Source organism: Eretmochelys imbricata, chromosome 11 (genome assembly GCF_965152235.1).
Source record: "Eretmochelys imbricata isolate rEreImb1 chromosome 11, rEreImb1.hap1, whole genome shotgun sequence".
NCBI lineage: Eukaryota > Metazoa > Chordata > Testudines > Cheloniidae > Eretmochelys > Eretmochelys imbricata.
This window is the reverse complement of record NC_135582.1, coordinates 21,398,385-21,423,376: the sequence shown is the minus strand read 5'-3', so window position 1 is coordinate 21,423,376 and position 24,992 is coordinate 21,398,385. Positions and strand designations below refer to the sequence as shown.

General features: G+C 40.5%; 1 protein-coding gene across 1 annotated transcript in view; it reads left to right on the top strand.

The window, feature by feature from the left end:
• Positions 1 to 24,992, top strand: part of LRP1B (LDL receptor related protein 1B) — a 1,054,628-nt gene that overhangs the window by 816,161 nt on the left and 213,475 nt on the right. Inside the window, exons 58-59 of the mRNA XM_077830376.1 lie at positions 12,432 to 12,554; positions 22,906 to 23,087. Coding sequence (XP_077686502.1) covers positions 12,432 to 12,554; positions 22,906 to 23,087 — 305 coding nt within the window. The remainder of the gene's footprint in view (positions 1 to 12,431; positions 12,555 to 22,905; positions 23,088 to 24,992) is intronic.

Below are 24,992 nucleotides of genomic sequence, written 5' to 3'. Positions count from 1 at the left end.
TCTGTATTAAAGCAAGAAGAACAGACTCTACATTATTTGGGAACTGTACAAGAATTGTCTCCTCAACACTGGGACAGGGGGGTTTACTCTTGGTATTTCCAGATACCAAAAGCCACAGGGGGCTCAGGGCCATTCTAAACCTTTGGAACTTTAAAGAAATACATCAAAAGGTTATAGTTCTGTATGGTGTCCCTTGCTGTAACTATAACATCTTAGGATCTGGGCAGTTTGTGTGCCTCAACCTACAAGTGCCTACTTTCATGTTGCAATCTGCCTTGGTGACAGAAGGTTCCTAAGGCTCATGGTAGGAGGAGATCACTTCCAGTTCACCATACTACCCTTCGATGTTTTATCCTTGCCAAGATTATTCACCAAGTGCATGATGGTGGTATCAGCCTATTTCTGCCATTGGGACAAGCATGTGTATCTGAATGAATAGTTGGAATGAGACAATTCCCGTCAGCAGGTGGAGAGCAGTTTCCATTGGATTCTCTATCTGTTCATCCACTTAGTCCTGAAAATATATAAACAGAGAAAAAAATCAATCATGTCATCAATACAAAGATTAGAGTTCATTGGAGTCGTCTTGGACTTGACGTCAGCTAGGGCTTATCTGCCACAGCCAGGTTTCCAGTTGTAATAGGACCCTTATTTGTTGTTCAAAGATCAGAACTGCCTTAGGCTCCTGGGAAACATAACTGCTTATACATATATGTTCCCTTATGCCAGACTGCATCTCAACAGTATGCAAGAATGGCTCAAGTCAGTCTACCATCTTCAGCTACACCACTTAGACAAGATAGTATGGATACCAGCCAGGATATAATCATCTCTAAATTGGTGGATGAACCAAGACAACATGGAAGTGCGAAAAGGAACAAATTAGGTTTTCCAATTGGATAAGTGTTAATAGAATAATCCCTTTTTCTTGCGTCCAGGGAGTGTTAGCTTACTATTTTTAGTGCAAGCTTCTTTTCAGGTCAACTTTTAACTTGAACAGTATTTTTCAGATAAGGACATTTGCTTATTCTTAGCCAACCAACAATTTATTAATCCACCCAGAACAATGAACAGATCATCACTTACATGCAAACACAACCAATGTCCGTGGTATGTACTACATACACATTACAGTCTTGCATTCTATAATCACAGGGTAAAGTTGAGGCTCAGCAGTTATATCAAAGAAAAATGCATATTACCAAGATTTCTTATTTCATTTACTTATGATAATAAATTCTCAATTCCTAACACATTTATCACACTTCCAAGGATGTGCTGGTCTTTAAGGCCCCTTTAAATGTGTGTTTACTCCTCTTTGACTGAACTAGTCCAAAAGATGCAAGTTTAGAATATTAAAAACAATTGTGCAAAGTTATCATTTTCAGTCTCTCCTAGGTCAGTTTGCTTGGACTTATAAAGGAGTTAAAATCTAAAATATTGTTATTTTGAGGTCTCACTAGAGAGTGTAGACTCAGAAGGATAACCTTCAGTTATTTATGATAAAGAATAAAAGGGGAAAAAATCAAAATGAAATCTCAACACTTCTTATCCTGTTAACTCTGGGATGGGAGAATGTCCTTTCCACAAAGCTGGTCCAGGAATTATTTGCACTTAGGATGCTGCAGCTTCTTTTGGGGCCAGTCAACTCTCTTGAGCACATGGTGACCTCAGTTTTATGTAACCTAGTTTCAGGCTCATTAGAGGGGTCCATTGTCTGCTTCCTATTGGACACTTGTCAGGTGGGTCATTAGATTTCATTTCTCTTATTTTCACTGTTGCTTCCATTGGTATCCAATGGATGCCTTTTTGGTGTATAAGAAATTTAATTTTTATTGGAGACTTTTAAAATTTGATTAATTTCAATGAGTTTATTTAATTATTAACTCCCATTATTAATTGGAATTTCCCCTCTTTTAAGCAATTTCTTTTAATATTTCAAAGTTATACCTTAGTTTATATCTTTTAATTTACCTTCCCTTCCTTCTGCCTGAAAATTCCTATTATTTCTAAGATGCAAAAATAATTACAATCCAAACCAACAAAATCCTTATAATCTTCTAAAATGGGAGGACATACTCACAAGGCAAGCAAATGTGCAGCTTCTAATTTGGGATGAGAGACAGATTATCCATGGTTTTATTTGCTATGCAAGGAAAGCAATGTGCAGTTTATGCATTGGGGTGAAACATGTGGCCTGGATTTCTTGGGGTAACAGGTAGTTTGCCCAATTTTATGTTCAATCCTGCAACCACATTTCTAGTTTACATACCATAAGAACGGCCATATTGGGTCAGACCAAAGGTCCATCCAGCCCAGTATCCTGTCTACTGATAGTGGCCAATGCAAAGTGCCCCAGAGGGAGTGAACTTAACAGGTAAAGATCAAGTGACCTCTCCTGCCATCCATCTCCACCCTCTGACAAACAGAGACTAGGGACATTCCTTACCCATCCTGGCTAATAGCCATTAGTGGACTTAACCTCCATGAATTTATTGAGTTCTCTTTTAAACCCTCTTATAGTCCTAGCCTTCACAACCTCCTCAGGCAAGGAATTCCACAGGTTGACTCTGCTGAGTGAAGAAGAACTTCCTTTTATTTGTTTTAAACCTGCAACCCTTAGTTTGCTTAACTCACTAGAACTGGAAATGTCCCCACGCATCTATTTATTCACTCACAATGTGCAATGCACCAGTTTGCTCAGGAAAGCAGGGTGTCACCCTTCTTGGTAACTAAGTTCTTTTTAGCTAGATTGAGAGGGAGAAAAAGGTTGCAAATTATGAGAGAGATTGATGCCTACATAGTTAACAATAATCTGATTTAGCCATGTTAGTTTCTCTTCTTAGGGAGAGGAATTCCTGACCTAGGCTGATATGTGGGTCTTTAGACAAAGTTTCTTGAATGATATGAACCATTTGCTTCATTATCTTTACTTTCTAGGCAGATCCTATTTCGGGATAAACAGAGATGGATAGCTTTATTGATTTTGATTAGGGCCAGAAGGAATCTGTAGTTATTAAACATTTAAGACATATCTGTTCTATATATCCCTTGCACACATGTGCAGAGGAGTCTCGTTCTCACTGGTTCTCCCCTGTATTACCTTGGGAATGCACACTTCCACCATGGGGTGGAAAGGGCATTTGGACAACCTGCAGGCTTATGGCTTGAGGTCCACTCAAAAGGCTAAATTAAACCTAAATCTCCTTGAGTTTGCTTACGATATCCAGAGTGTGTCAGCAGTTCCTGCCATACATTCAGAGGACTATCCAGGTGCTCACTGACAACAGCACAGCAGTGTTTTATGTGAACAAGCAGAGGGATGCCAGGTCAGAAAGCCTGTGTCAGGAGAAATTAGGTTGTCAAATTTCTGCATACAGAACTTGTTAACTCTCATGGTTTTGCACCCTCCAGGAGTTCAGAATGTCCTAGCAGACTGCCTGAGCAGGTTTTTGAACCTGGATCACAAATGGTCTCTCAACACAACCATTTGAAGATCACTGTTTTAAGTAGGGAGAGTTCCTACAGTGGATTTGTTCGCAATTCACTAGAACTGGAAGTGTCCTTAATTCTGTTCAAGAAGGGGTAACAGTCTCAAGTACATCTCAGACAGTTTCCTGTTACGTTGGGACAAGGGCTTGCTGTATACATATCTACTGCTTCTTAGAAAGAAGGAGGCACACATGGGACATGAATCTCTGAAGTGGGGGGCACAGCAAAACAAAAATTGTAAACCTGTGCCTTAGTAAATGGAAATATTTCTCCATCTGGGATGTTAGCCAGAGTATGTCTCCTATGCCATCTACAATTCAAAAGGTTTTGAACTCTTTTACATCTTAAAATGCAGTCAGCTCCATTAAGGTACATCTGGCTGCAATTTCAGAATTTCACCCTATATTACTGGAAGGACTGTTGTTGTTTTTCTTCTAATACTGTGACAACCAATTTCCTAGAAGGTCTAGCCAGGCTGTTCTTCACCTATCAGGAATCCAACTCCACCTTGGGACTTGAATTTAGTAGTGTCAGATCTTATTTGACCTGCATTTGAGCTCTTAGCATCCTGCTTATTGGTACACTTCTCAGTGAAGGTAGCCTTCTTAATAGCCATCACCTCTGCGAGGAGAATGGTAGAGTTACATGCCCTGGTGGGAGATCCTCCATAAACCATATTCTACAAGGACAAGGCACAGGTTGGGCCACACCCTAAATTTCTTTCCAAAGTAGTGCCTCAGATTTTCACCTCAGTCAGTCAATATACTTACCAGTCCTTCCCCGCCCCCAAACCACATGTTCACAAAGATGAACAAGAACTCCATACTTCAAATGTACTTTCAACGTCCATACTTTCAGGCTTCTTCCCAGCTTTTTGTATCCTATGCAGAATGAATGAGAAGTCATCCTGTCACAACACAACAACTCTCCAAATGGACTACCAGCTGCATTGTTCTATTATGCTCCCTGAGAAGCTTTCAACATATTCAATTAGGGCACACTCGACCTCCATCCAGGAAACACTCCCATTGTGAACATCTGCAGAGCAGTGACATGGTCCTTTGTTCACACATTGCTAGACACTGTGCAATTACTTCTGCATCAAGGGAAGATGTGATTGATGGGGAAAGTAGTCCTACAGTCCTAGCTCCACTTCCATCAAAAAACATTTGGGAGTCACCTTCAATGAAATGGATATATGCAATCACTAGAAGAAGAAAACACAGTTACTTTTCTTTTGTAACTGTTGTTCTTCAAGATGCGTAGCATATGTTAATTATATGGCCAAACCTCTTTCCCCAAAGTATCAGAATCAGTGATCTAGAGTCTAGTTCAAAGGAACTGAAGGATGTTACAGGGCAGCTCCACCCATTATATCCTCAGCTTGGACCATGCAAAAAGCCAGAGTGCATGTCTGTCTGCCCCCGTGAGTACTGCTAGGGAAATCTCTCCAGCCCCAGTACATCAGATGGGTACCCACACCATTACACTGACCAACTGTTGTTGTTCAAGAAGGCGAGTAACCATTCCCTCTCTTTGTATATTATTTGGGCTAATTACTATCCATTTTATCGATTCACACAATTCATGAAAACATCCCAAATATACTGTACTATAAATGATGCAAACATAAATGTATCCATAATTAGTCTAAATTATTGTAAATATACTAGAAGTCGGAAATATTTTATTTTTAGTCTTTCTTTGAGAAAATACTTCCTAAATAGAAACACAGACACCTGCTAAGGACAGAGGTATTTTTTCAGCATTTTTGTATCTTTGCAGCTATTCGTCACCTATCTGTGGTTAATTACCATATGTTTTATTCTGAAAATCATTTTTAATAAATGATTTGTTTCAGAACTAATCAGATAATTAAAAAATACTACAAAACCTGTCTCAATAGAAATTAACAGTAGCAGTAAGCAGAGCCATGCTTTTTCCTGACTTCTTGTATATCTTAATGTCACAGGGGAGGTGTTCAATTTCACACAGGAGTATGTACCAAATTAATCATCTTGCATTAAATATTTGACTGTACATGAGTTCTGTTAGAGAGCATAGCAAACAACATGATGCTAGTGTGTCTCGTCTTCTGAAAAAAACTTCAAATTACTTTTGAGTAAGGTGTCACTGTTCCTCTTTCCTTCCTACGACAATATTACAGTCAGGAGAAAAAATACAAGTTTTCTGTGTGAGTGGTGTTGGCAGTTTTCCTCAGGGCTCCACCAACCTTGAGTTAACAGTCCCCTCACTATTACACTAGAGCCCAGATAGCTCCAACCAAAGAGGACATCTGAATTTTGGCTCCTACATCTTCACATCAGTCTCCACCCTACACTAGTCTGAGTTCTACTGCTGCTGTTCTGAGAAATTACTGGCCTTTGTCCTCAGGATGATGGTGCCTTTAAAGTCATCTGGATTTGAAAAAGAGGAAAGAGGCCTGAACCAGCAGAACAAAGTGAGATATCTTCCTCCTCAGGCTACTTTTTTGTCCCTCCTGCCTAGATAGCTCTTTCTCTCTGTGTCTCTTGTGAGATCAGAGATCTCTCAGGTCCACCTCCTTCATTTAGACATTGAAGGGGACAGTGAGGTTACAGCTCTCACTAAAGGGATGTGCAAGGCTCTGACAGAGATGGGCAACTACTCTCCTCTATCTGTAAAATCTGTGCTTCCCTAGCCTAATAGCTGTTCAATAAATGCTCACAAGGAGAGGAACTAGGAGCTGGGATTTCATTCAATGCCCACTAAATTGCTATGGAACTCTTTCCATTACAGCATCAGCTCTTCTTCCTCTGTCTCCTTCTTCCTCACACACAACCAGTGCATTTTTGTCCTCCCTTCCTATGTTCCTTTACTCTCCTATTCCTGCTCCCTCCATCATCAAACCTCCATGATTTCCCTAGACTGAGGGAAGATCAACGGGCAGGGAGGATCATGGCCACCATCACAGAGCTAATACCACTTTAAAATCTCTCCCTACCCTTTACTAGAAGCATTGGGGACAACTAAGTAGTCCAAGAGGAAATAAGGATCCTGAACCATGCTTCAGAGCAGGAAGGAGAGATGTTTTATGGTCAAAGTACACTTCCTGTCTCCCCACTCCAAATGAAACTGGGCCACTTTTTCTTGAAGATGCTGAAGCTCTGGTATTCCTGGTATCCTTTTCCATGTTACCTGAACCAAAGAAAAAATAAACAGAGACAAGCAGGCCGTTTCCTATCAGTCTGGATATTGAGGAAATTTTACGGAAACTTGGAACATCCAGATGCAGAGCCTATTTTTCACAAATTCTTGGATCGACTTGACCCATTACCAAAATGTGAGGGTTTTAGCCTTGTATTCATACAGCCTCAGTCACCTTTCTTAAGAAGTTGTCTTTATCTGCAGACTGTTCTACGTCCCATAAGGATGCCTATAGCAGAAATCTGGAGACAAACTTTAAAAAAAATTGGTAACTGAGGGTGTTGTATCTTTCACCGCAGTAATCTATTGTGCCAAAGCTCTGGTTGTATCACTGTGGGTTTGGGTGTGGGGGGTGGGCGGCTAATTCTATACAGTCCAACAGCTCTTTATTCTTTTAATGTTGTGCTCTTTGATTTAGTCACATTTTCTCCCTACATCTTGACTGACAGTCACATAGGTTGGACTCTGGAATAATGCATTGCCGTAAAACTTGCAGATCAAGCAACCACTCACTACCACTTCATTTAAAGACTAGATTTTTTTTCCTGACTCCATGGATCCACCTTAATAATCAAAATAATTCCTTTACGTTGTATGGAAGCCTTATATATCCTGTTCTCTCTTACTAGAAGAGAACCTTTTTCTGACCAAAGATCCAAATGACACACAGCTCCAAATAATCCAAGTTTAGGTTGAAGCTGGCTGATGACACTAAGATGGCAATGGAAAGTCTGTGATCGCAGAGGTGCATTCTCCACCCCATTCCCCATCCATTATTAGTGAAGCAATATTACCAATGAACATCAGTTGATCTCATTTTCTTCAGGGTCTTGTGTTCAGCTCTTTCACAGAAATATCTTGGTTCATTCACTTTCCCATCGCTTCCCATGTTAAGTGGAAGAGACCTTCTTATTCAGCATTTCAGAGAAAATTTCAGAGCAGCTTGCACTTTCTCAAACCCATTTGTTTGGATGTTTAGTTTAAGATTGCTGAGGTTTTATTCAATCATACAGTGGTCACCATTAAAAGACAACTTTTACCCATGGTTAGAGCAGGTAATCAATTGTGTGTAAAATGACCATTAAAAATATCTGTGATTTATTCATGGTTAGGAGCATTTCCAATGTGCCACTTTATACTTCAGTCTCATTTCAGATCCTATCTGTGGTAGTTGCATCTGTTCATACTCAGATTTCTGGTCTGCCATACGTGGATGATTGACTAGTCCTTGCATGATCTCCACAAGAAGCAATAGTTATACTTTGAGACTTGGTTTAGCTGGTAGCCCATCAGAATTTCTGGTGAACTTTGAGAAAAATGAATTGGTGCTTTCTCAGCTGTTAGTCCATCTCAAAAGTGATCACAATACCAGCAGCGGTATTCCCTCTGAAGAAATGAATCTCACCAACAAAGAGAGAAGCAAGCCTTTCAGATGTTGAAGTCATGATATATTTCACAGTCTCTGCACAGGCTGCTGTTGCTGATACCCCTTTTCCAGTCCCCTGAGAGCACCCCTTTCAAGTGGCAGGATCGTGCTTCCACTTCTCCTTGGGATGCGGCACCACACACCAACCACTCCCTGACAGTTTTCTCTAGATTGCACCCCACCGTGATACCTAGCAGCCCTAATTGAATTAGTATCTGCAAGTTTTCTTTAAGGAGCCCGTGAACAGTGATATTATACAGTAACACAGAGGCATGTTCTCTGAAACAAAATGTGTATTTAAAATAACATAGTTCCATATGCATATTGTCTTACCCAGGACTGGCATTCCCCGCAGATCTGTAGGTGGACTTGCTTTAGCCTGAGGTTCCCTCATTGTCCTGTTGTAACCTGCTTGATGCAGACCCTGACTCTTAATCAGTCTCTCTCTGGGTCACCCTGAAGCATGCTCTTTCTGTTTCTCCCTGTGACATCTACCAGTTCATAGAATCAAAGAATATTAGGGTTGGAAGAGACCTCAGGAGGTCATCTAGTCCAATCCCCTGATCAAAGCAGGACCAACACCAACTAAATCATCCCAGCCAGGCCTTTGTCAAGCTGGGCCTTAAAAACCTCGAAGGATGGAGATTGTACCACCTCCCTAGGTAACCCATTCCAGTGCTTCACCACCCTACCTAGTGAAATAGTGTTTCCTAAGATCCAATCAAGACTTCCCCCACTGCAGCTTGAGACCATTGCTTCTTGTTCTGCCATCTGCCATCACTGAGAACAGCCTAGCTCCATCCTCTTTGGAACCCCCTTTCAGGTAGTTGAAGGCTGCTATCAAATCCCCCCTCACTCTTCTCTTCTGCAGACTAAATAACCCCATTTCTCTCAGCCTTTCCTCATAAGTCATGTACACCAGCCCCATAATCATTTTTGTTGCCCTCCACTGGACTCTCTCCAATTTGTCCACATCCCTTCTGTAGTGGGGAGACCAAAACTGGCCACAATACTCCAGGTGTGGCCTCACCTATGCCAAATAGAGGGGAATAATCACTTCCCTCCATCTGCTGGCAACGCTCCTACTAATACAGCCCAATATGCCATTGGCCTTCCTGGCAACAAGGGCATACTGCTGACTCATATCCAGCTTCTCGACCACTGTAATCCTCAGGTCCTTTCCTGCAGAACTGCTGCTTAGCCAGTCAGTCCCCAGCCTGTAGTGGTGCATGGGATTCTTCCTTCCTAAGTGCAGGATTCTGCACTTGTCCTTGTTGAACCTCAACAGATTTCTTTTGGCCCAATCCTCCAATTTGTCTAGGTCACCCTGGATCCTATCCCTACCCTCCAGCATATCTACGTCTCCCCCCAGCTTAGTGTCATCTGAGAACTTGCTGAGGGTGCAATTCATCCCATCATCCAAATCATTAACACAGATATTGAACAAAACCAGCCCCAGGACTGATCCCTGGGGCACTCCGCTTGATACTGGCTGCCAACTAGACATCAAGCTGTTGATCACTATCCATTGAGCCCGACAATCTAGCCAGCTTTCTATCCACCTTGTAGTTCATTCATGCAATCCATACATCTTTAACTTGCTGGCAAGAATACTGTGGGAGACTGTATCAAAAGCTTTGCTAAAGTCAATATATCATATCCACTGCTTTCCCCATATCCACAGAGCCAGTTATCTCATCATAGAAGGCAATCAGGTTGGCCAGGCATGCTTGCCCTTGGTGAATCCATGTTGACTGTTCCTGATCACCTTCATCTCCTCCAAGTGCTTCAAAATTGATTCCTTGAGGACCTACTCCATGATTTTGCTGGGGACTGAAGTGAGCTGACCAGTCTGTAGTTCCCTGGGTTCTCTTTCTTCCCTTTTTTAAATGTGAGCACTATATTTGCCTTTTTCCTATTGTCCAGGACCTCCTCTGATCGCCACGAATTTTCAAAGGTAATGGTAATGGCCAGTTGAGCTGACCACTTCTCCCCTACCTTTCTGCCAGGGGCACCTTTTAATAGATCAGTGGATTTTGATCTCTCTCTTAACCCAACAGCGCTTCCTCATGGTGTGACTGAGGAGTCCCTCTTCCCAGCTATTAATCTGGCTATTGTTTGAGAGAATGTTCCTTATTTAGGCCATTGTTTCAGCTGTCCCGAGTGGTTTCTTTAATAACAAACCCTTTTTTTGATCTAACTGTGCACTCAGGCATGGTACTTGTAAAAACTGTGCACAGCAACACATGATACTTGTAAAAATACAAATATTTCCCAATTCTCACAATACAGATGCTCGAACAGGCGCAGTGACTATGTTTCAGGATTCCAATCCACATCTACACTCCCTCCATCACTAGTGGAATTCCAAGGTGGAGGGAGGACCTTGGACACTTTGTCAGATACTGGGAGGAATTGCCCACAAAACAAAAAAAACAAAAAAAAAAACTTTAAAGGAAATGACTTTGTAGGATCCTCACAAGAGGATAGGCATATTGGACAACAACCATTAAAGCTATGGGTGTAACTTTTTTTCATCGAGTGATTGCTCAGTGTTTATGGTTCAGACAATAGGCAGCTTTTTGCAATGGTTACCTCTCTTCCACTCCTGAACTTCTTCAGTTCATGCCTAGTGGACTGTTAAGTGCCCAACACTACAGATGGTTTCTTTGAGAAAAGTTAATTCATTTTTCCCACCATCCTTCACTGCAGTAGTGCTCTGCCTTCCTCTGACCCAACACAATATGGATTCATCCTTCTAAAATCTGAAGATAATTGTGGCCCCATCAATGTGACACATCAGAATATTAGGAGGTTATGGTTTGATTATAAGGCAAGACTTTCCGAGTCTCAAACCACAGGAGGGCTCTGCCCCTTCTGCTTCTTGGTCGCTTTCTTAAATATTGCTTCTAGAGCTCAGTTAAGACCTCTCTCATCTAGAAAGGTAGGAACCTTGGTTGATTAGGGAATATGAGCATGAAAAGTCTCTCCCTCATCTGCCACCCAGGACCACAATTTGATTGGTGTAATGATGCTTTCCTATTGGTATGCTATACATAGCTTCCAAAACTCCTAGCATAGCTACGCTATGGTCATGTAATCTTCCCCCATCAATCATTGCTATCATAATGGGACTTTCAGTAGAAGAGTCTATGCAATGTTTGTTTGTTTGCCTAACCCAGTGGTTCCCAAACTTGTTCCACCGCTTGTGCAGGGAAAGCCCCTGGAGGGCCGGGCCGGTTTGTTTACAGTACGTCCCTCGGCCCGCGCCGCTTCCAGCGGCTCCCATTGGCGGACGTGGCAGGTAAACAAACTGGCCTGGCCCTCCAGGGGCTTTCCCTGCACAAGCGGCGGAACAAGTTTGGGAACACTGGCCTAACCTATTTTATGTATACCTATCATGATAGCATCTGGCTGTTAGGGAGCCCTTTGCTTTGGCTGAGTGCATAGGAAAGCATTTCTCATAATATGTTTCATCTTTGACATAGTCTTTGACTTAATTTCTGTGTCATCAGCCTTCCTCACCATTTGGTAAGAAGAAGGTTATTATGTCTCCATTCCTGGACATAGGACACTCAAATCAAACAAGCTCTGATTGTTGTTCTCTTTCAAAGACTGGTAGTCGGTCTTAAATAAAGCTCAGAAAGACTAAGCAGAAGATAAGAGACCAAATGCAAGAAACCAAACTCCTTTACTTTTCTTGCCACAGAAATCACTCCAGATTATGACACTAATTGGGATCAGACTTCAACTAGCCCTTCTCAAGGCTGTTCAGAACCTAACCAAAACCAGGCAGTTCAAAACCAAACCAGGCAATGAAGGCCACAAATATAGCAAAAAAAAAAAAAATCATACAAGTTTCCACTCTCCAAAATAGCAAAATTCACCATTTTGCAAGAAAATTCCAAATGACCAGTGAGTGCTAATTGTGGTCTTGTATATCTACTAGAGAGAACTCAATCAACTTCAGCCAGCATACCACTGCTCTCCTTTTCCCATCTCATCAAATTCAAGATAACAAAGTTATTGGCAGCTGTAAAACACCTTGCATGCATTCAAGCAATAAAGCCTGTCTCAGCTGGAGACTTCTAGCTCTTTGTACCATAGTTTGCTATTGTTCCCAGTTTTGTTTACTATTCTGATTATGTTTACAAATAAAATATGAAAACCTAAAATGCATAAGTACTACATAAATATACAGTAAGTATAATATATCTTTTGATATGAATAATAATAAATGCAGTGGTTACTTTATATTTTGAATACCATCAAATATTTTGTATTCAAACATATGTGAAAAAGTGGACCTGATTCTTTTCCTTTTTAGGGGCTAAACAATGTGATTGCAATAGACTTTGATTATAGAGAGGAGTTCATCTATTGGATTGATTCCAGCAGACCAAATGGCAGCAGAATAAACAGAATGTCTTTGAATGGAAGTAACATAAAGGTAATTGGGAACTAATAATAATATCATTACAAGAATTAGGGAAGTATTAATAAATAAAGTTAAGATCAGATAGAAAAAATACTGTGTCTGGTCTTTATTAAATCCCTAAAATGTGATTAATGTTTCTTTTTCATAATAGAAGTCCAAGATCCATTTCTGTTTCTCAGCTAACATGCACCTCATTAAACCTGAGAACTGTGACCTCTGCAATGTAATAAAAATTTCTAGACTAGAAATGCAATAATTAATCCAGAACTAATCAAAAGAATTGTGTCCCTGAGCCAAATGCTATGTGACTTAAAAGGTGGTTCGGTATAAGACTTATATTGTGTATAAATTGATCCGTTAACAGATGTAAGTCAAGAAACAGTGTACACTGATCTAGCAATCTGGAGTATAACTTCTTCCATAATTTGTGATTTATGTGCTAGTCTGTGCCTAGTCTGCAGCAATGCTGGAGTTAATTTAATGTAACTGCTATGGAAAATCCAGAGCAAGATCATGTCCTTGCTTCTGCACAGTAAAAGTTCTGTCTCTGGCAGAAGAGCAAGTTCAGTGTTTCAGCTATTACTCATCTTTGTTCATTTAAACCATTTATTTTTCTTAATTTGGGGAAACTAGTGAATAGTTTTTTTTATACTCACAGTCTCTCTGAGTCTGTCCTGTCCTGGGAATCAGTGACACTGTGATGAGATTCAGCTCACCTCTGTGGCACCTCCTGCTGGCTGTCCTGGGAATTAGTTTAGTTTGCTAGTGCGCTCTCATCTGGTGACTTCTTGCCACCATCACATCTGCTCCAGGAAGTGTGTTATCCCAAAGAACACAGCATCCTCTTCAGGACACAGCCCTCCAGCTGTGTCACACTCTGTTCTCCCCAATTCCAGGGCAACCATAGTCCCCTGTCCAGCCACTTCCTCAGTGGCAATTGAGGGAAAGAGGGGAACCCAGACCCACCCGCTATTCTGGGTCTCAGCCCAGGGACCCTATAGACTGCAGCCACATGTTGCATCCCCTCCAACCTCACAGTGTACTTCCCTGGGTCACTTTCCCACAGCCCCAGCACCTTCTCTGCCCTTATCTCAGGGCTGCAGCATGCCAGCAGTCAGCCAGGAGCTTGCTCTTGCTCCCCTGATCCTGCCAAGCACTGCTCTGTCCAAGGTACTAGTTGCCTTCCACCCACAAGCAGCCAGTTCTCCTCAAGCTCCAGAGAGTGACTGACCCTGCTTTGCAGCCCTTCTTATATGGGCCAGCCCGGCCCCGATTGGCTGCTCCTCATAGCCCTCTCCAACTGGCCGTCTCCTGCACATCCTCCCTAGGGTCCTCTCCAATTGGCTACCTGTTGCGCAGCCTCCCTAGGGTTCTATTAACTCTTTATGGGCTTGTGTGGGGCATATGCCCCATCACAGAAACATCGAGGCATTTGGATTCTCAGGTTCCTCTGCTGCAGTGTTCTCTGCCAGTCTCATCACCCTTGGCTACAGAACAGAGCTACCTAATGTCCATGTCTTTTTGCACTTACTTTAGCTAGCTTTCCTTGTTTCTAGTATATATTGGTTGTTTTTAAATCTAGAGTTAGTTAGTTAGCTGTCGGATTAGTTGCCTGTTGGCATATCTTTGGAAAATTTTAGTTTTTTATTCTGGTAGATATTTTTGTCCAGGTACCAGAACTTTAGGGTATGTAACCCCAACTCTCTGGGATTTCAGCATTGCCCCTTCTCCCTTTTTTGTTTTGGGCAGTCTCATGTTCCTAACAAAAAAGAAACAAAAAAAAAAAAAAACCAAACCCTACCAGAACAAGACACTCCTCTGCAAGTGCTTTTCCCCCAAAGTGAAGATTACAGAACAAACAACATGTAACAGATGTGTAATCATGTTGCTTAAAGTACTTCTGGAAGGTGTTTAGATACTACAGTGGCAAGCACAGCATAAAAAGCTACACAGAATACAATAGAATAGCAGAAGTACCATCTGCAAGTCCTTCTCAAAAAGGACTTTAGAAGCCAGAGTAGCACACTTGCAGATGTTTCTTCTTTACTGCTCCAGGAGATGGGTGTGAGACCCAGTGTTTCTGACCCCCCCGACAACCTTCTCCTCTTTCCAGAAGTGCCCTGAACAGTTTCTCTGGTAGGATGAACAAGGTCTCTGAGAAACAGAGCACTGCTCCTCAGGGAAAGTGAGTAGTAGATTTCCTACAAAAAACTTCACGAAGAAGAGATCTAAGTCCTCAAGTGCTTCCATTCTAAGGAGATTCCATGGCCAAGTATGACTACTGTAGAAAGTCTGAAGGATCTCTGTACTGAGGCTTTGGTACCACATCCCAACACTAAATTGACTGATACATTGGTACAGACTGTTTCAGTGCTTGCTACAGTGGTTACCGTAGCATCAATGTTGCAGTGGTTTTGCCACTTCTTTCAGTACCGAGTAAATCCTTGGCATCAACATTGGCACTCTCCACACCTTTATTCTCCCCTCTAGCTGTGATGCTTGTGTTGCCACTCTCTTTGGTAACAGTTAAATATGTGGAACCAGGAGATTTGTTTTGGAGAAAACCGGTGTTATCTCCAGCTCTGAACATAAGATCATCAGTACCAGGTGCTGCAATATCTTTGCTACTGGGGGTTTCCCAAGGTCTGACTGTCTATAGACTTTCTGTGCAGCCTAGTACTCTAGCTTTGTCAGCCCCTCTCCCAACCCTTTGCATGTGAACTACACTCTTTTGTCTTCAGCTGAAGGTATGCACACTCTGCACACTTATTTTGGCGGCATGTAGAATACATACCCACTACTCCCCTTAGCATGAGTATAAATAGCAGTGTAGCCAGTGAGGGATGACTTAGGTGAGTAAAGACACACCTGAAGGATGTAACTATGTACCTATATGTTCTCTACTTGCCCAAGCCGTGCCTCCTGTTGACACACTGTTTTTAGCAGTGTTGTGTCCTGCTGCTTCTCCACAGCTGGAGCCTTCCCCTGATACAGGGAAAGACTCCAGCAGTGGGGAGCCAGCAAGGAAAGGCTCTGCCAGCCCCACTGCTGTCAGAGGGAAAGACTCCTGCAGAGGGGAAAGGCTGTGCCAACTCTCATCTGTTGGAGCCTTTCTCCTCTTCAGGGAAAGGCTCTGGCAGGGGGAGGAAGCTGGGAAAGGCTCAGCCTTTCCCTACTGCCTGCCCCCTGTCAGAGTCTTTGCTCACCTCAGTGAAAGGCTCCAGCAATGGGGAGCTGCTGAAGCTTTTCCCAACTGTCTCCCCCAGCCTCCTTTTCACTGCAGCATTTAGCTACACATATCCTACGTGCCGCCACCAGTGGTGTGTAGTGTAGACATAGCCTAAATCACAGAGAAGAAGATAAGGGTCTCCTATATAGTCTCCTAAGACACCTTCATGTGATCTTTGTTGATGAGCAAGAGAGTCTAGGGATTCTTCCTAGTCCAGATATTACAGATACCTCATATACCTTGGTAGCTACCTGTGGCCTTTGCGCTGCTACCTTGTAATATCCAAGCATGGTCCCTTTTGGAACACATGCTGTACATACAGACCAGAAAGTCAACTTCTGTACCAACCTTGAGGGGAAAATCTTCAGCTACAGCCTCTCAATCTATATCTCTGTTGTTGACTCCATAAAAGCTCATCCATTCTGGGGAAGCTTCTGAAGAGGGTCCACCATGTCTGCAGTTTGAGGAATGTTAAGAACCATTTCATTCTCATGCCCAAAGGTGGCAGTGGTTTCCTCAACCCCATCTCACATGGGTTATTTAAAATATTTTCAAGATTTGATCAAGAAATGTGGCAGTCTTTAGATATTCTCCTTGAAGAGGTTCAAAAATCCTCACATAAACTTATCTATACATTTCAGTCAGCTATGCAAGGGATGGTAACTTCCCCGGTTCTCGTGGACCTGCCAGGAATGGAACTGCCATGTACCTGCCAGGAATTTATGGAAGATACAGACTGCTCCAGTCCCTACATCAAAGATATCAAACAAGAAATATTATGCCCCATCTGCAGGAGTCGAATTTATCTATACACACATGATACTGGGCTGCTTAGTAGTTGTTGCAGCTATTGAGAAATTAAAAGAGCAACAAAAAATGACTTCAAAAGAATACGAAGAAAAAGTGTCTAGATTTATTTGACTGCAAAACTTATCCTTCAATGATTTCAAACTATTGGATCCTACTGGCCTGTTCTGAGTTTATGAACTATGACAAGTTTTCTGCTTTTGTTGACAAACTACTTCCAAAGAAGAGAGAGGATTTGTCAACTTTAATTTAGAAGAGAACTAATCATGAGAACATCTATCCAAAAGTCTCTTGAAGTGATTGACTCCACTTTTAGATTTCTGGCCACATTGGTAGTCATGAGAAGGGCGTTCTGGCTTTAAACATCGGGGTTTCGACACGCAGTTCAGTCAGTGGGTGAAGAACTACCTTTTGAGAGTCTGGACCTTTTTAGCTTGAAAACTGATGATGTCTTTCACATCTGAAGGAATCATAGGCCACATTGTGATCTCTTGGAGTATTCATATCTGGCCCTAAAAGAGAACAGAGTAGGCTTCATACTTATTCAAGACAGAGATCTGCGCTCGGTTCAAAGAGTTGCAGAGCCTCCAAGAAAGAGGCATAGTTTTCAAAAGAAGAGACCTTCTCAGCATCCTTTACACATCAGACTACATTGGCTGTGAAACAACCATTTTGATGGGTAGGTCAAAAGTAGCGATATCATTTTTCAAGATCTAGACCCTGGCATCCGTTCCTTCAGAAATTAAGTAAACTTCTTCGAAGAATGTATGGGCTTCAGTTACATCAGACTGCTAGGCATTGGAAATGGAATCAGTCTTGTTCACAGAGCCTGTATTGCAGTCCTTCCCTGTATGCAGAGTCAATTTAGTTCAAATCATGACAGACAACACAGCTGTATGTTCTATATAAATAGGCAGTGACGGGCAAGATCATTCCTGTTGTGTCAGGAGGCAATTCAAATATGGAATTGGTGTATCCATCATCAGCTATCCCTCACTATGATTCACCAAGAGAACATTTTAGCTGAAAAGATGAGCTTGCTTCTTTCGTCTACTGTGAATGGGAAGTAAAGGACTCTGTTGTACAGAATATATTTAAGGAATTGGGTTACCCATCAATAGACTTCTTTGTAACAGACAAAATCAGCATGTTGGAACGTCTATTCAGGGAGATGACAGAACCTAGGATCTCTTCCAGATGCATTTGTAACTTCCTGGTCAATAGGTCTGCTCTATATGTACCGTCTAATTCCCTTAATCTCCAGAGTGCTAAAAAGATCAGGCAGTATGTGGCCTCCGTCATTTTAATTTCTCGTACCCGCCAAAGATATTACTGGTACCTGGAATTGATTTTGCTGTCAGTTCATCCCTCAAGGGCCTTACTACTTCTACTAGCCTTATTAATGCAAGACAAAGGCAGAGTACTTCAATCTCTCAACCTCACCCGGCTACTGGATGGATGTTGTTCCTAGAGCCATTGTGTTCCACAAACGTTCAAAATGTATTCATTAGTGGCGTCTTTTCTACTGTTGGACAAACTTAGGGTTCGGTTAGGGTTCACTTAGCTGCTAACTGTGCACATCATACATCATCTAGCCATCAAAAGATGTTCTACTTTTTAACATCCTAATGTAACCGATTTTTGAGGGACTTACTAGTGTCTGTCCACCAATTAAGGAGCCACCTCCGCCATGGGACTTCATTGTACTTCTGTCTGCTCTTCTTTTGAACCTATAGCAACCTTTTCCTTGCTGCATCACTTGATGGTTTTTGATCACAGTCATTTCAGCCACAAGAACTGGAGAATGTCAAGCCCTCATGGCTGACATACCATATTCAGTTTTTCATCCAGATAAAATATCTCTGAGATCCATTCCACTCAAAGGTGGTCATGGGCTTCCACTTGAATCAAATGATATATGTACCTATTTTATTTGCCTTTTATTTGCAAAGAACTAAACCCCTTTCTGAACTTTCCCAGGATTGTTTACAGCAATTGCTGAGAGAATGAAGGGTTATCAAATTTCAACCTTAAAACTATGTAAATTTAGATTATGGGTTGTATTAAGGCCTGTTATGATATAGCTAGTCTAGAACCCCCAGATCAGGTTATGGCTCATTCTACTAGGGCTCAGACAGACAGTGCAGTACCCCTGTGAAATATTCCAGTTATAAACATCTGTAAGGTGGCCACTTAGGGGAGTTCATACTTTTATGAAGCACTATTCCATCATAGAAGCACTGATATCAGATACTCTTTTGGGTAGAGCTGTATACAGTCTCTCTTTAGGTAGACTCTTAGCACTCACTTCCTTAGATCAGATCATTGCTTGTGAGTTACCAAGAGTGGAATGAATCTAGATCAATTGATCAATCTATTGACAAGCACTGGAAGAAGAAAGAAAAATTACTTACCTGTATACTACCTGTTTGTGTGTGTGTGTATGTGTGTATATATATATATTCCATGAACTGCCTGCCTTCCACTTGGCTGGGGAGTCCTATGTTTTTGACAGAGTTACTGGCATAGTGGATAGAGGTAAGCTGTAGATGTGATGTACCTTGAGTTTAGTAAGGCTTTTGACAAAGTCTCACATGATATTCTCACAAGCAAACTAGGGAAATGATGAAATTATGATATGGTGGGTGCATAACTGGTTTAAAGATCATGCTCAAAGAGTAGTTATCAGTAGTTCACTATTGAGGAAGTATATAGTGAGGTCCCAAAGGGGTCTGTCCTCGTCCAGTACTATTCGATATTTTCATTAACAAGTTGGATAATGAAGTAGAGAGTATGCCTATACAGTTTGTAGATGACATGATGCTGGGAAGAGGTGCAAGCACTTTGGAGGACAGGATTAGAATTTACAATTACCTTGACAAATTAGAGAATTGGTCTGAAATCAGCAAGATGAAATTCAGTGAAGGTAAGTGCAAAGTACTACACTTGGGAAGGAAAAATTAAATACAAAGCTACAGGTGGTAGTAGTGCTAAAAGGATCTGGGGGTTAAGTTAATCATAAATAGAATATAAGTCAACAATGTGATACAGCTTCAATAAAGGCTAATATCATTCTGCAATGTATTAACAGGAATATTGTGTGTAAGGCATAGGAATTAATTGTTGTGCTTTACTCAACACTTGTGAGGCTTCAGTTGGAGTACTGTATCCAATTCTGAATGCCATAGTTCAGGAAAGATGTGAACAAATTGAAGAGAGTCCAGAGGAGAGCACAAGAATGATAAAAGCTTTAGAACATCTGACCTACGAAGAAAGGTTAAAAAAAACTGCATGTATAGTCTTGAGAAAGGAAGACTGAGCAGGGACCTAACAATAGTCTTCAAATACAGTATGGGTTGTGATAAAGAGAAAGATAGTCACTTGTTCTCCATGTCAACTGAAGGTAGGACAAGTAGTTTTCAACTTCATCTGTAATAAGGGGATTTAAGTTAGATATTAGGAGTAGCTTTCTAATGATGAGTATGTTTAAGCACTGGGATAGGCTTCCAACACAGGTTGTGGAATCCCTGTCATTGGAGATTTTTAAGAACAAGTGACCCAAACACCTAACAGGGATCATCTAGATTTATTTGATCCAAGCCTGGAGACTAGACTAGATGACCTCTCGAGGTCCCTTCCAGCCCTACATTTCTGTGATTCTGTGGAAGAGAAGGAACTGTGGAAGAGACAGCAGTTAAGCCTCTCTGTTGTCTATTTCCTTCTTGAAGAGTACAAGAGCACTCAGGGCATATTAGTGGACTATATATATACAATCAATGTGAAGAACTCCACTTACTGTACCGGTGAGTAACTTTTCAAAGAAATGGGTTTAAACATAAAAGCATATACATTTCTATATATTATGTGAGATTCAAGTAAAATTTTTTTCTTGAAATGGAAAAAAAATACTCTAAAATCAAAGATATTAATGTAAAATTCACATTTCTTTTTTTTATTTTTTATAAAAATATCACATACATTTACCTCAGTTACTGAAATAACTCTGAAGGAGCAATTTCAATATCCTTTGAGAGCAAGGGCCAATAGTAGAAAAGAATCAAATCATTTGGGTCACTGCTTTCAGATAGGGTGACTAAATCACTGTAAATTGTAAGAGGGTTTCTGGAATGATCCAGTTCTCATAAAATTGTTGAGTGCCCCATGTAAAGGTTTGGAAGGTTGTGAACTATAAGGTTGGGAATGTTCAGGCATTAGGAAATAAAAATGTTCTATCCCTTTGTCCATATGAATAAAATTCGGTATCCAAAACAAGACAATTTAAAGGTGATCTTGTCAAGCAATAAATAAATGCAGTGCTGTTGTATCCATGTTGGGTCCAGTATATGAGAGAGAGACAATGTGGGCAATATTTTTTATTGGACCAACTTCTGCTGATGAGAGACAAGCTCTCTGTGGAGCCCTGAGTCTTGTCTCTTTCACCAATAACATTTGGTCTAAGAAAGGATATTACCTCACCCGCCTTGTGTCTCCTAATATTTGTTGAACATATCCATAGTAATCGTTGAAGTAGATTATCTTGCAGCCTATATCAACAGTTAACATTGGAGGGGAAGTCTTCAATTGCCACGAATGTTATATACAATTAGAAAGATAGTTTACTATGTGCTTCAGATTTGCATGTTGATTTTAGATTCTGGGGCAAAAGCATTTACAAGTGCTACTTCAGTGACTAGAACAAAGGCTTGAAGATAAGCTAAAATATTTGAATGATCACACTGCACAGTGTTTAAAAGGGCTCAGCCGTTTTCAGGGATGGAGAAATAGAATGGTTCTTCATTACATTGTTTCAATTATGTTCTAGTTTTATAGACTTAAATGGGTGGAATTTTGAAGCTTAGATAAAATATGAAATATTAGGAGAGGGGTTGTTCAGGGCACAGAAGACTAGCAGCATATTCTCTGCACAACTTAAGCCCTACATGAAGAGATTCAGTGGTACATAGGTTGTTGTGCAGACCCTCTAAACTGAGTTGAGTTTCATCTGTAGGGTTCAATTTCAGGCTGTGGCAGAGCTCTGTTCAATATAGTTTTGGGAGGCAAGATCAGAGATGGTAAGCTTTTTTGAAACTCCACTATCCTAGGGCTGGCTGGGGGCCATTTTAGCCACTGGCACAACTTAAAAGGACACACATGGCTACTCTGTGTTGTCCTGGATGCAAGGGCCCCAAAGTACCATTACTCCAAGCAGGAGCACACTAGCTATGCCCTGTTCCCCTTTCACAGTTCTAGTGACCCCAACTCCAGGAACTGCGAAGGGGCAGTGTAAAGAAAGCAACACCGTCTTTGTGCTTCCAGGAGAATCCTGAGTTGGCTTTGTAAGCTTCATCATTCTTTTGGCATCACATCTGTGGGTGTGAGGACCTGGAGCACAGTATGTCAAGCCAACCAAAAGCAAATAGTGCAAGAAGGCCTTTTAAAAAAAAATCCTGTGTTGAGATCTGTAGTCCAAATGTGCTTTACATATATTTGGTTAAGTCCCACAGAAGCATCCAAAGAATCACATCTTTTAAGGTCAACCCATCATTAGTCAATGGACCATAAACTAGTTTACTGGGATACTCAATTACTTCTGCCCTCAAAATTCCTTCCTGGTAGTTTGCATATAATCCAGCAGTCCTAACTTGTTAAAAAGCTTCTAGTTCTACCTCCTAATTTCAGACAATTAAATTATTTGGGAACTGCCTGATATTGCAAGGCACCTTACTTACCATTAGGACATTTCCACCTCTTTGCAAGAAGTGTGTACTTTTATGCATGCGTGCCTTGAAGTATTGGCATCGCTGTCACATTGAAGAGGGACATGTCCCACTGTAGTCCTGAGGGGGCGAGGGGGGAAAGAGGTGTTGCCAAGAAACAGCTATCCTGAGAGTGGAAAATCCTTCTCTTTTCAGTGTTCCATAATGATGGGAAATTTTTAAAAACAAGTTTATTCAAAAAGGAACATTTTTTGAATGACGAGTAAGATTTGACAAAAACAAAACAAAAAATGTCCCCAAAAACTAAATAAAAAAAATAAAAATACCAGAATACAAGCCAGTGCAGTTCCAGGTTCAATCTGCAGTTGCTGTTTGGGATTCCCCATTCTTTCTCTGTGACAGAAATTACATTCCATCATCTTTGTTAAATAAATCTACTTTTTAAGAAATATCAGACTTTTTTATTAATCTTGTATAACTTTTTTCCACAGAGCTTCACAGTGGATCCTGTATTCTTCTCTTAAACATTTTGAAACATAGACAAATGAGTTTGCTTGTTAATTTTTCTAAGTATTTAAATGATTAACTTTTTGCATCTTAATTCCTCTAGGTAGTACATAACACAGCTGTTCCCAGTGCATTAGCTGTCGACTGGATTGGAAAGAATCTCTATTGGTCTGATGCAGAGAAAAGGATTATCGAAGTATCAAAACTCAATGGCTTATACCCCACTGTTCTTGTGAAAAAAAGGATTAAGTTTCCTAGAGATCTATCTTTAGATCCTCATGCTGGGTATGGAACAATATAATATAAAATCAGAACTAGATAATGAATTATCATTAAAGTCCACAAATATGTTTTTTCCCCAGCGCAAACCTATCACTGTCTAGTTTTTCCTTAGTAGCTTTATTGTATATTAACAAAAGATGTTAATTGTGTCTTTATATGTTATAAAAAGCAATAGTCAGGGAGATGAATGTAGGTTATGGAAAAAATCATTTTTGTTGTGTCATAACACAGCTTGATACAAGATCATGTCACCTACGTCATTTGTGTCACGTTAAATATGAAACATTAAGAATGGTCACATTTTTATTTAAAGTATCCACTGCAGTGAGCTACATGATAGCTACTTTTTCTACATTTGCGGTTATCCAAATTAATAGTGGGTAGTGAAATGCCACGTGTCTTTAAAAAACACTCTTCAGATTTCTTCTGCATACTAGTTCAAGGATGAAAAATGTTTAATAATATTCCTGACTTAAATAGTTTTGCCATCATTTTAATATGTGCAAAATAGTGATTTTTTTTTAATACAGATGTTAGTAGTTGACCTGAGTTGGCCTTTGGTGGCATTCAAAAATGGCACTTCTTGGGGCTCGCTATTAGTTTCACAAAAAGAGTTCACTCTTTAGTTGCAAAGAAAATGTAAACAGATCCAGTGCTGCCTTGCTTGAACCTACAGAAGAGTCAGATCAAAGCAATAGTTCTGAAAAGCAGGATCTGCCCCATCATTTAAATAACTTGTTATGCTGCAGCATACAGATAACAATTTAAATGTCAACATTGTTAAATTTTTCAGTGCATGCATATTCATCTATGTTAGGTTTCTACATGCAGGCTGAATATCACCATTATTGTTTTCTTCCCAATCTAAATCTGTACTGAACCAGAGTTACAGGAATAATGGGCACTGACTAACCCACAGCTAGAGAGTTAGTTTTCTAAAAGTATACTCTTGTGCAAACCTTTGTATTCTGACTGACTACTGTCCTTCAGAAATCACTGACCATTTGAGAGTTGATATACACCCAGATATATTTGTAGTGGGCAAAATTATCGATTAAAAATCAATGAAGTAAATCATTTTTCTCACACAAAAACAACTTTGTCAGATATTTGGTTGTAAGCTTTCCAGTGCTGAGGCTTTATTGTCATACCTATCTATAAAGCACCAACTCCTTGCTGGCCATAACCTACTACTACTATTACTAATAGTAGTAATAATAATAATTAATAAATAACTTCTCACTTTACCCAGCTAATAGCAAAAGAAAATTTTAATTTCTAAGTGAGACATTGCAATGTACCAACAACTTCATTGTGCTTCCTGTTTATGAGGTGATAACTGTAACCTCATAACATTTACCGCCTGGGTTTATTTAACTTGGTGTACAGTTGTTGCCTCATAAACAGGAAGCACACTCAAGTCACCAATAAATATATGTATAAACAATGGCCACTAACACATCAGTGTTAATGTAGTTGAAAAAGTCGTAAAAAGTCTGATTGTTTCCTGTAATACAGTTTCAGCTCTTAAAATGGATGTTTACAGTGTAGATCATTTTTAACAGGAATATTACTTAGGGCTATCCGATAAAAATAATAGAATGAAGTAACTGAACCCCTCTTCAGTTAAGTAAAATTTGCAAGTAGCATTCACTGCTTCATCTGAAATCACGGAATAGAGAAAGCTTGCTTTGTTTCCTTTTCAGATGAGAATTAAATGTGTAATGCTCACTTTATCATTGAGACATTTCTGCTTAATAAGGATAAATAAAGCTCTCATAGTGTCTTAGTGGAAATAAATTAATTATTCTTTTCTATCTTTATTTCCTAAGGCTCCAATAATCTCAAATGCCACTGACAGAAGGAAGCTACTGGGGTGGGGGCTATCAATGGAAGAACAGCAGTATA